The sequence below is a fragment of the Oncorhynchus keta genome, chromosome 10 (assembly GCF_023373465.1).
Source record: "Oncorhynchus keta strain PuntledgeMale-10-30-2019 chromosome 10, Oket_V2, whole genome shotgun sequence".
Lineage (NCBI taxonomy): Eukaryota > Metazoa > Chordata > Actinopteri > Salmoniformes > Salmonidae > Oncorhynchus > Oncorhynchus keta.
The window spans coordinates 83,218,099-83,229,854 of record NC_068430.1 but is presented as its reverse complement, the minus strand read 5'-3'; the positions used below and the strand labels follow the sequence as shown (position 1 = coordinate 83,229,854).

The following is an 11,756-nucleotide window of genomic DNA, read 5'->3' as shown; positions in this document are numbered from 1 at the left end:
ATTGTTACGTCTCATTCAACAACCGTTGCTAGGCAAGCCAGCGTTGCTATGCGGGGCTACCAGCTAGCAGGCTAATGGCTGAATTAGCTTTTAGGCTAGCGGAGTCTAATAAGTTCGTAAAACCTGAAAATACAACATAACATCTCAAACATATGTACACAGTCCAGAAACATTACCGTCTTGAATATGGTGTTTTTCCACTCGCTTACCTTCAAAATAAAGACATTAAAATGTATTTATGTCGGTGCTTCTGTCTTGCTGTTGGCTCACTTGGCAAACGAGCTCCATAATAGAAGCAATGTCACAACATAAAAACATGCTAGTGGCGGCCTCTAGTCGCCGTACTGGTACTGCACCATACACCACAAAACTCATGAAAACATGGTTGAAAGTCATATTTCAAATACAAGAATAATTGAGTTGTGAGCCTCCCAGACCCGTTATTTAATCTAAGAGTTAATAACATAAATTGTGGATGAATAATATTATATTGTACAGTATTGCACCCTCTAAACGTTTTCAAAAGATCCCGGGCTGTTTAATCTGTTCTTGCTATAAATATACATAAACAAATTGAAATGTAAATTCCACTTTGAGAACCACTGACCTCGATAATGAAAAGTTGTTGTTATAATTACATAGAGTACATGGGAACAGATAACAATTGTGCCTCCTTGACTGGGTAGAAGATTCTACCGTTTTACAAATAGTTGTTAGGTCTGATTTGATTTCACCACCTCAAACAAATGCCTACATGTATTTCTTCCACAAAGGTGCGTGAGCTCGAGACTGAGGTGGAGGCCGAGCAGAGAAGAGGTGTAGACGCAGTCAAGGGAGTCCGCAAGTATGAGCGCAGAGTCAAGGAGCTCACTTACCAGGTAAGAGATAGAGAAAGTGCCTTCTTCACACACTTGATACTTACACAGACAGATTTGTGTATAAAACTATTGGGGCATTGATTCGTTGCTCTTCTCTCACAGACTGAGGAGGATAAGAAGAACGTTAGCAGACTTCAGGACCTGGTAGATAAGCTGCAGATGAAAGTGAAGGCCTACAAGAGGCATTCTGAGGAAGCGGTGAGTCACAGAGTAGGTCAAATACTCTGAAAGCATACAATGGAAAATGTTTTTTTCCCCCCTACAAAACGTAATGTCCATACGGTTTAGTTGAAGTGTTGCTACAGCACACCAGTCAACAATGATAATTGATAGTGCAAGTACATGCTGAAGAAATGATGCACATTTTTGAGTGCCTCTTATGTGTTACCAACTTAAAGGAGATTGAATATTAATTAGCTGGTCTAGTGGTAGTGCTGGAGGCAGCGGTTTGTTCCCGTTCTGACACTCACTTTCTCTGCAGTATCATATATCTCCCTGTACACATTGCTATCCTAAATCTGCCAATATGTGTTTTTCTGAAAATAATATTTTTATTTGCTACCTGAAGCTTCAAACGCTAATGTTCTGCTCTCCCTTCCTTTTCCTCACCCAGGAGGAAGCATCAAACCAGCACATGTCTAAGTTCAGGAAGGTTCAGCATGAGCTGGAGGAGGCTGAGGAGCGTGCTGACATCGCTGAGACTCAGGTCAACAAGCTCAGAGCCAAGACCCGTGACTCTGGAAAGGTACAGAACTGCTGCTAGACCTGTACCTGACTCATGTTCAGATATGACCACATCAACACCACCTTTACACTCAACTGTATTGAAGATCTCTAAGAACATCCCAGGAAGGGCAACAACAACAACAAAATATTATATAGGACTTATAGTATATACAGTACTTCAAAATTGAAAATCCAAGCTGAGCACTGAGCATTAAATGCTTGATACATATATTTATCATGTTCATTATTATTACTGATCCATTATATTCTATCCATATATTTATCATGTTCATTATTATTACTGATCCATTATATTATGTATTTCTTCTTACAGGGAAAAGAAGTTGCTGAATAAACAAGATCAAAGTCTTACCATTTTCCTGTGTTTCATAAAATATGATTTTCATGGTGAAATGTTGAGCATTGATTAAAAACATGTGGATCTACATACACTTCCTTTGTGACTGTGGACTTACTACTCAGCAAACAGCTTTTTCATACAATAAAAGTATTGTACTTTAATTAAAGGAGCAATCTGGGATTCCAACATCAACAAAGTGTTTTCCCCCCAAAAAGCGGTCCCTTTTTTTGGTAAACAGCTGAGGGGTGAGGCTGGAGAAATGGAACCACTCTCACTATTCATACTGAGCTATGGATCACAGGGACTGACCTTCCAAACATCAGCATGATCATTTAAACTATGGACAGGCCCAAATATATATATATAAATAAATATAAAGTTATATATATATATATATAATATAAATGTTTCAAAAAGAAAAAGACATGAGCAGCATATGTCTGCATAACCATGGTAGCAATTGAATGGAAACAATTTGGAGATTGTTGGGAAATTCTCAGAACAAAGTTCTAAGGAAACAACAAACCGTATTTTTGTATATGAATGTTATCACATATTATGCAAATATTAATCTATTGTAAAAAAAAACATGACTTAAACATACATGGTAATCGAGCATCTGACCAAATTATGTGAGACTTTAGTTCTGGGTTCAATTGATATTATGCCCACATAAATGGGGAAAGAAATGACGAATGTGATATTGATTTATCATTAGACAATTTGCATTATCCAATAGATTTTCGGCAGATATAGACTTCCATAACAATTAGCGTTCCCCTACTGTCCTCAAGTGTGAACATTTTGGTAATACACCTTCTGAACACAGTAATCAACCTTCCAAACACAGTAATACACCTTCTAAACACAGTAATCAACCTTCCAAACACAGTAATACACCTTCTGAACACAGTAATCAACCTTCCAAACACAGTAATGCACCTTCTAAACACAGTAATACACCTTCTGAACACAGTAATACACCTTCCAAACACAGTAATACACCTTCCAAACACAGTAATACACCTTCTAAACACAGTAATACACCATCTAAACACTGTAATATACCTTCCAAACACAGTAATACACCTTCCAAACACAGTAATACACCTTCTAAACACAGTAATAGACCTTCTAAACACAGTAATACACCTTCTAAACACAGTAATAGACCTTTTAAACACAGTAATACACATTTTAAACACAGTAATACACTGTTTAAACACAGTAATAGACCTTCTAAACACAGTAATACACGTTCTAAACACAGTAATACACTGTAAAGAGAGGAAGAGGCAAAGCGAGAGGTTTCACTCTCTCCAAAATCTGTCCAAAATGTGTTTCTATGGGTTCATTTTGGACCTAAACTTTCCTGCCTTTTGGACAACGACTCGCATTGTTATGAAGGAGACATGAGTATCTCGTTATTATATATAGCTATCTATATATATATAGCTAACTCCAACCTTGCAGGGATATACTGGATACATTGACTCCCCACCCCGCATGTGTTAAATTTGCCAAACTAACAAGTCTTAGTTTTCATCCCATCCAGCAGGTGGCGGTAATATACCATTGTTTTATATATTCCGCCCTTAAAGAAGAAGAAGAACGCATGCGGAAGTTTACATCCTTGGTTTTTAACCTTGCGTGTTCTTACTCAAGTCAAACTTCCGATAAAGACTTTTAGCCACAACGTTTGAAGGTGAGTTTGTGATATGTTGAACTAATTATGAGCGCGCCTAAAGCATGACTTCCATTGACAATCGTCGGTGATAGAGCAAATGGTGTAATAACGGGTACCGAGGGCCAATAACGTAGCTATCTACTGTTAGCGTTAGCTACGGAGCTTGTTTTCTTACTAGCAGACTGGACACATGACATTTTTAACAACGCATTTTTCTGATAAAAACTAGTTCATTGCATGCGCCGTGGAGCCCAGTTTAATAATATGACCATATTTCCTAACTACTTGCTGTCAATTTGAAGTAATCACGAAAAAAACAGGCCTTATTGTAGGGACATTTTCACCCTGCCAGTTCTATTGAGCACCAACCTGCCTTCCGAACGTTCTATTCCGAGCTTATTGTTCTACGTCACAATGCCTGCTTCGCTATAGTTGGCAATGATACATGCTCATGTTGTTTATAGTTCACATGTAAACAACAACAAAAATACTCATGGAAATCTGAGGTCGGCAGGTTGGACCGTTGGACTAGTAACCAAAAGGATCGAATCCCCGAGCTGACAAGGTAAAAATCTGTCGTTCTGCCCCTGAACAAGGCAGTTAACCCACTGTTCCTTGATAGGCCATCATTGTAAATAAGAATTTGTTCTTAACTGATTTGCCTAGTTAAATAAAATAAATGTAATTATGTATGTCTGGGCAGCGTGCTTGGTTGTCATCATCACTAGACCAGAAATATTTATACATTTTCAATTTTCCCTACTTTCTCATTACGCAGACATAATAAGCACAGTTGACACCGTCGAGGTGCGGATATTTACTTTCTACAAAAGTTGTTTTTTCCCCCAGTTTCATCAGAGGAACAGATTGTAGTGGTAAAATAAAAAGGATACAGTTTTTTTTTTTTTTACATTTAGGCGAAATTGAATTCTAAGCATCACTCCAGTCAAAACAGGCTCTGCGAACATTCAATTCCATTGATTTGCGATGGGCTCGCACTAGTGTTCCAGCTTAGCCAACGTTCTTTTGCTGTTTTTCAGCCTTGGGTGAATTTTGACTCATTCTATTGTCCAGCCTATTACTAGCTGTGAGGCAAAACATACAGTACAACCATCTTTTTTAGTAGCTATTTAGCTAACTCAAGTTGAGGCTACCTGGTAGAACCCATGCAGTCTGATTTCACCTCAGAGAAGTTATCAGATATACGGAACGAAAACAATTGAAAACAATTAGCTAGGTTTCTCTGGATAGTTAGCAAGCCAACTCTACCTGTGATGAGAAACATGGAAGCTAGATACCTAGCTAACTCGCTATCTGTGACATTAGAAAATAAGTGTTTGGAATGTAACTTGACTTAGAGTGGAGGGTGATTTTCACTCTGCTATCTGCCTCTTATGACTATACCACCTTCAGATCCACCTACCTACTAGCCTGCCATGGCTGAACCCAAGTTTATGGAGTCCCCAGGTTCTGACTGTGGTGTTCCAGCCCAGAGAAGCTCACAGCAGGGTCCAGAGATGGTGTCAGTGAAGCTGGAGGATTGCAGTCAAACACTGGAACTGAATGTGATTGTGATCGGGGAAGAGAGAGAACTTCAAGTAGAAGATCAGAAGGTAGAAGTTAAAGAAGAAGAAGAAGAAAAGGTGGTGGAGGAAAAGAGAGCAGTCAAAGAGGAGGAGATGGATGTTAAAGAGGACCATAAGGAGATAGAGATTAAACAGGAGGTGGAGGAGAAGAGAGCGGTCAAAGAGGAGGAGATGGATGTTAAAGAGGACCATAAGGAGATAGAGATTAAACAGGAGGTGGAGGAGAAGAGAGCGGTCAAAGAGGAGGAGATGGATGTTAAAGAGGACCATAAGGAGATAGAGATTAAACAGGAGGTGGAGGAGAAGAGAGCGGTCAAAGAGGAGGAGATGGATGTTAAAGAGGACCATAAGGAGATAGAGATTAAACAGGAGGTGGAGGAAAAGAGAGCAGTCAAAGAGGAGGAGATGGATGTTAAAGAGGACCATAAGGAGATAGAGATTAAACAGGAGGTGGAGGAGAAGAGAGCGGTCAAAGAGGAGGAGATGGATGTTAAAGAGGACCATAAGGAGATAGAGATTAAACAGGAGGTGGAGGAGAAGATGGAGATTGAAAAGGAACACAAGGATACAGAAGTCAAAGAAGAGCTGGAGGAGAACGCAGTCATCAAGGAGATGGAGGAGAGAGGTGTGAAAGAGGATGAGGAGACAGAAGTCAAAAAGGAGAGAGGACTAGAAGAACAACAGGAGAGAGAAGTCAAAGAAGAAGAAGAAGAAGAAGAGGAGAACAGGGGCATGTCTGATCCAGACCTAGAGGAAGAGGAGGCAGCATTAGATAGTATCACTGACCCAGGTAAGTTCAGGTGTGGAGTACAGAGAGAGGTTGGTGCCTTGGCGGCCACAGGTGATTCTAAAACTCTTATTGTGTGTCTGCTTGCATCATCAAGACTAGTAAACCCCCTCCAATGCTCTGTTCCTGATTCTAACCCTTCATCTGTCCATATTCCCACAGGAGAGCGCTCCAACCCAGGTTCAGACAGTGAGCCCAGTTCCACAGCATCAGGAAAGCATCAACAACACCAACGGAGGAACTCAAGACAGAAACATCACCACTGCATGGACTGCTTCACTAGTTTCTATGATCCAGAGGAGTTGAGAAGGCACACTTGTAGGCCCCACCCCTGCTCAGATTGCAGAGGCAGTTCCGTGTGTCCAACTCACATCATACCATGCAAAAAGACTATCAAAAGAAAGAAGACTTACCCCTGTGGTCAATGTGGGAAGAGTTTTCAGGCACCAAGCAAACTAAAGAAACACCAGATAACTCACACAGGAGAGAAGCCTTTCCACTGCTCTGTTTGTGGAAAGAGTTTTCCTCTTTCACAGACCTTAAATAGACACCAGCTGATCCACACAGGAGAGAAGCCTATCCACTGCTCCCAATGTGGGAAGGGCTTTAAGCGACCCGATTCCCTGAAAAATCATCTTAGAATACACACGGGAGAAAAGCCTTTCCACTGCTCTCAATGTGGGAAAAGTTTCAGTCATTCAAACTACTTAAAGAGACATCAGCGAACTCACACAGGAGAGAAGCCTTACCACTGCTCCCAGTGTGGGAAGCGTTTCAATCAGTCTTCAGATCTAAAGATACACCAGCGAACTCACACAGGAGAGAAGCCTCACAAATGTTTTCAGTGTGGAAAGAGTTTTAGTCATTCAAGCTACTTAAAGACACACCAGCGAACTCACACAGGAGAGAAGCCTTACCACTGCCTTCAGTGTGGGAAGAGTTTCAATCAGTCTTCAGATCTAAAGACACACCAGCGAACTCATACAGGAGAGAAGCCTTATCACTGCTCTCAGTGTGAAAAGAGTTTCAGTCAGTTTTCAAGTCTGAAGACACACCAGCTAACTCACACAGAAAATAGGTCATACCACTGCTCCCATTGTGGAAAGGTTTTCAGTCTGTTGCACCACCTAAATAGACACCAGCAAACTCACAAAGGAGAAAAGACACACCAATGCTCTCAATGTAGGAAAAGTTTCAGTCAGTCATCAAATCTGAAGACACACCAGTTAAAGTATCACAGCCCTGACAACGGACAAAGTTCTCTTGCTTTAGAAGAAAGTCAACTTCAAACCACAGAAGTAAAACACATGTAAACATGTCTTATGATGTTAAAGGAGCAGAGCAGTTTTAATAAGGTTGAAATAACACTTTTAAAAATATATATATTTTGCCTGGATTTTCAGCCTATTTAGGTGGGATAGAGTTTTTGGCCCAGCGTGTGACATCACAATCTGATCTGACCAATCATATTTTATTTGCATATGTATCCTCTTATATTGAAGAGGTAAGTGGGGTAGGCTCTAGTGCAGGGTTCCCCAACTGGCTGCCCGCGGGTGGTTTTGATTGGCCCCCCAAGTTTTCTGGTAAAAAAAATCTAATAATGTATCATTTTTTATGGACCCTCTATTTCTGAAACTATCCGCCGCCATTGTCGCAACCCCTATTACCAGCCTGTTCAACCTCTTTCATATCGTCTGAGATCCCCAAGGATTGGAAAGCTGCCGCAGTCATCCCCCTCTTCAAAGGGGGAGACACCCTGGACCCAAACTGTTACAGACCTATATCCATCCTGCCCTGCCTATCTAAGGTCTTCGAAAGCCAAGTCAACAAACAGGTCACTGACCATCTCGAATCCCACCGTACCTTCTCCGCTGTGCAATCTGGTTTCCGAGCCGGTCACGGGTGCACCTCAGCCACGCTCAAAGTACTAAACGATATCATAACCGCCATCGATAAAAGACAGTACTGTGCAGCCGTCTTCATCAACCTTGCCAAGGCTTTCGACTCGGTCAATCACCATATTCTTATCGGCAGACTCAGTAGCCTCGGTTTTTCGGATGACTGCCTTGCCTGGTTCACCAATTACTTTGCAGACAGAGTTCAGTGTGTCAAATCGGAGGGCATGCTGTCCGGTCCTCTGGCAGTCTCTATGGGCGTGCCACAGGGTTCAATCCTCGGGCCGACTCTTTTTTCTGTATATATCAATGATGTTGCTCTTGCTGCGGGCGATTCCCTGATCCACCTCTATATAGACGACACCATTCTATATACTTCTGGCCCGTCCTTGGACACTGTGCTATCTAACCTCCAAACTAGCTTCAATGCCATACAACACTCCTTCCGTGGCCTCCAACTGCTCTTAAACGCTAGTGAAACCAATTGCATGCTTTTCAACCGTTCGCTGCCTGACCAGCATCACCACCCTGGATGGTTCCAACCTTGAATATGTGGACATCTATAAGTACCTAGGTGTCTGGCTAGACTGTAAACTCTCCTTTCAGACTTATATCAAACATCTCCAATCGAAAATCAAATCAAGAGTCGGCTTTCTATTCCGCAACAAAGCCTCCTTCACTCACGCCGCCAAACTTACCCTAGTAAAACTGACTATCCTACCGATCCTCGACTTCGGCGATGTCATCTACAAAATTGCTTCCAACACTCTACTCAGCAAACTGGATGCAGTTTATCACAGTGCCATCCGTTTTGTCACTAAAGCACCTTATACCACCCACCACTGCGACTTGTATGCCCTAGTCTGCTGGCCCTCGCTACATATTCGTCGCCAGACCCACTGGCTCCAGGTCATCTACAAGTCCATGCTAGGTAAAGCTCCGCCTTATCTCAGTTCACTGGTCACGATGGCAACACCCATCCGTAGCACGCGCTCCAGCAGGTGTATCTCACTGATCATCCCTAAAGCCAATAACTCATTTGGCCGCCTTTCGTTTCAGTTCTCTGCTGCCTGTGACTGGAACGAATTGCAAAAATCGCTGAAGTTGGAGACTTATCTCCCTCACCAACTTCAAATATCTGCTATCTGAGCAGCTAACCGATCGCTGCAGCTGTACATAGTCTATTGGTAAATAGCCCACCCATTTTTACCTACCTCATCCCCATAATGTTTTTATTTATTTACTTTTCTGCTCTTTTGCACACCAATATCTCTACCTGTACATGACCATCTGATCATTTATCACTCCAGTGTTAATCTGCAAAATTGTAATTATTCGCCTACCTCATGCCTTTTGCACACAATGTATATAGACTTTTTTCCTACTGTGTTATTGACTTGTTAATTGTTTACTCCATGTGTAACTCTGTTGTCTGTTCACACTGCTATGCTTTATCTTGGCCAGGTCGCAGTTGCAAATGAGAACTTGTTCTCAACTAGCCTACCTGGTTAAATAAAGGTGAAATAAAAAAGAAAAATTAAAGACTTTTAAACACCTGCCAATCAGCTCCAAGTGATTTGAATTTTGAAAATCTGTTCCCACGCATAAGATACATATATATATGTGATCATATACAAATGTAAGCAAGGTTTGAAATTGTTTTAATAAAATGTTATCGGTTTGGGCTTCCTGTATTCAATTTGTTCTGACCCCATGACCATCCTCGCCAGAAAAAAATATCTGAATCTCGATGATGATCCATCCCTGTTCTAGAGTCTATAGGCGATCCTATCCACCAATCAGGGCTGTGTATGTAAATATAGTCCCATTTGTGTCAACACGCCCCCACAATCAGACTGAGCATTCCAACAGCTAAAGGAGACTCAGAGAAATAAATGATAAACAATATAGTTGGAGTTATTTTCATGAAATAAACACAGTGATGATTTATTAGACATAGTGATGATTTACAAATAAAAAGTCTACATTAACATTTATAATATAGGTAATATATTCCATTTAGCAGCCGCTTTTATCCAAAGCGACTTACAGCCATGCGTATGGGTGGTCCAGGGACTCCAACCCACTACCCTGGCGTTATAAGCACAACGCTCTACCAACTGAGCTGCAAAGGACCACCTCTCCTGTTATTCTACAGTAGAGCAGGGAGTCTTGTACTAGCCATCACCTCACCTGTTATTCCACAGTAGAGCAGGGGTTCTTGTTTTAGCCATCACCTCTCCTGTTATTCCACAGTAGAGCAGGGAGTCTTGTTTTAGCCATCACCTCTCCTGTTATTCTACTGTAGAGCAGGGAGTCTTGTTTTAGCCATCACCTCTCCTGTTATTCCACAGTAGAGCAGGGAGTCTTGTTTTAGCCATCACCTCTCCTGTTATTCTACAGTAGAGCAGGGAGTCTTGTTTTAGCCATCACCTCACCTGTTATTCTACAGTAGAGCAGGGGTTCTTGTTTTAGCCATCACCTCTCCTGTTATTCTACAGTAGAGCAGGGGTTCTTGTTTTAGCCATCACCTCTCCTGTTATTCTACAGTAGAGCAGGGGTTCTTGTTTTAGCCATCACCTCTCCTGTTATTCTACAGTAGAGCAGGGGTTCTTGTTTTAGCCATCACCTCTCCTGTTATTCTACAGTAGAGCAGGGAGGAAAATATAGTTGGACATTTTATCCTTTAAAAAAATGTATTTCTGTTAAGAAAACATGTATTTCATTATACCCCCAAATATTTGTTCTGCATTAAAATGGCCTAGAGGAGTGTCCTAGTTTAACAGTAACAGGGTGTCTCAGTTTGATAGTAACAGGGTGTCCCAGTTTGACAGTAACAGGGTGTCCCAGTTTAACAGTAACAGGGTGTCCCAGTTTGACAGTAACAGGGTGTCCCAGTTTGATAGTAACAGGGTGTCCCAGTTTAACAGTAACAGGGTGTCCCAGTTTGACAGTAACAGGGTGTCCCAGTTTGACAGTAACAGGGTGTCCCAGTTTGACAGTAACAGGGTGTCCCAGTTTGACAGTAACAGGGTGTCCCAGTTTGACAGTAACAGGGTGTCCCAGTTTGACAGTAACAGGGTGTCCCAGTTTGACAGTAACAGGGTGTCCCAGTTTGACAGTAACAGGGTGTCCCAGTTTGACAGTAACAGGGAGTCCCAGTTTGACAGTAACAGGGAGTCCCAGTTTGACAGTAACAGGGTGTCCCAGTTTGACAGTAACAGGGTGTCCCAGTTTGACAGTAACAGGGTGTCCCAGTTTGACAGTAACAGGGTGTCCCAGTTTGACAGTAACAGGGTGTCCCAGTTTGACAGTAACAGGGTGTCCCAGTTTGACAGTAACAGGGTGTCCCAGTTTGACAGTAACAGGGTGTCCCAGTTTGACAGTAACAGGGTGTCCCAGTTTGACAGTAACAGGGTGTCCCAGTTTGACAGTAACAGGGGGTCCCAGTTTGACAGTAACAGGGGGTCCCAGTTTGACAGTAGGTGATTGGCATACTGGGACACATCGAAATCATCATTTTTCATGACTCCGACATGCAGTAATGATATAAAAATGGTGTAATAGCCTAATGTTTTCTTTATTGTGATAGGCTCATGTTTTACTGTAAGGAGTTCTCCCACTATTCCGGACCTCACCGCCTTACTTTCACCCCTGATGGTAGCTGACATTGTTTGTAAAATTCACTATGTGAAAAATTAATGGTGGCAAGACGATTGGAACCATTCCCGTGTTTGACCGCTAGGTTTTATTGGGTATTATGAAGTGCCCATTGTGGGGGACAATTCCCTTTTCTGCAAATTGACATTTATTTTTTTTGTTCTCTAGCTTACTAC

The 11,756-nt window shown here is 41.8% G+C and overlaps 3 protein-coding genes across 8 annotated transcripts in view; all 3 read left to right on the top strand.

Moving 5' to 3' along the window:
* The window catches only part of LOC118372604 (zinc finger protein 883-like), a 70,538-nt gene extending 60,943 nt beyond the window's left edge, over positions 1 to 9,595 (top strand). For 5 of the 6 annotated variants that reach the window (XM_052528568.1, XM_052528567.1, XM_052528570.1 and 2 more), the window contains 3 exons: positions 5,120 to 5,727; positions 5,785 to 6,028; positions 6,188 to 9,595. In XM_052528568.1, the coding sequence (XP_052384528.1) occupies positions 5,120 to 5,727; positions 5,785 to 6,028; positions 6,188 to 7,338 (2,003 nt within the window). In that variant the 3' untranslated portion in view covers positions 7,339 to 9,595. Of the gene's footprint in view, positions 1 to 3,574; positions 3,671 to 5,065; positions 5,728 to 5,784; positions 6,029 to 6,187 lie in introns of those variants that run through there. The other variant, XM_052528566.1, reaches the window with a different exon arrangement.
* Positions 1 to 11,756, top strand: part of LOC118383727 (myosin heavy chain, fast skeletal muscle-like) — a 144,971-nt gene that overhangs the window by 6,205 nt on the left and 127,010 nt on the right. The window lies entirely within an intron of this gene.
* On the top strand, positions 732 to 2,056 carry LOC118372605 (myosin-7-like). The gene is made up of 4 exons (XM_052528591.1): positions 732 to 878; positions 981 to 1,076; positions 1,492 to 1,623; positions 1,939 to 2,056. The coding sequence occupies exons 1-4, from the start codon at positions 747 to 749 to the stop codon at positions 1,957 to 1,959; spliced, it is 381 nt and encodes a 126-aa protein (XP_052384551.1). The 5' UTR covers positions 732 to 746; the 3' UTR covers positions 1,960 to 2,056.

What these genes read in the sequence shown, in the direction of transcription:
- LOC118372605 (XM_052528591.1), top strand. Translation starts at nt 747, where the DNA reads ATGCCTACATGTATTTCTTCCACAAAGGTGCGTGAGCTCGAGACTGAG. An exon ending in TCAAGGAGCTCACTTACCAG is followed by an intron (nt 879 to 980) that starts GTAAGAGATAGA and finishes CTTCTCTCACAG; the next exon opens with ACTGAGGAGGATAAGAAGAA. An exon ending in AGACCCGTGACTCTGGAAAG is followed by an intron (nt 1,624 to 1,938) that starts GTACAGAACTGC and finishes TTCTTCTTACAG; the next exon opens with GGAAAAGAAGTTGCTGAATA.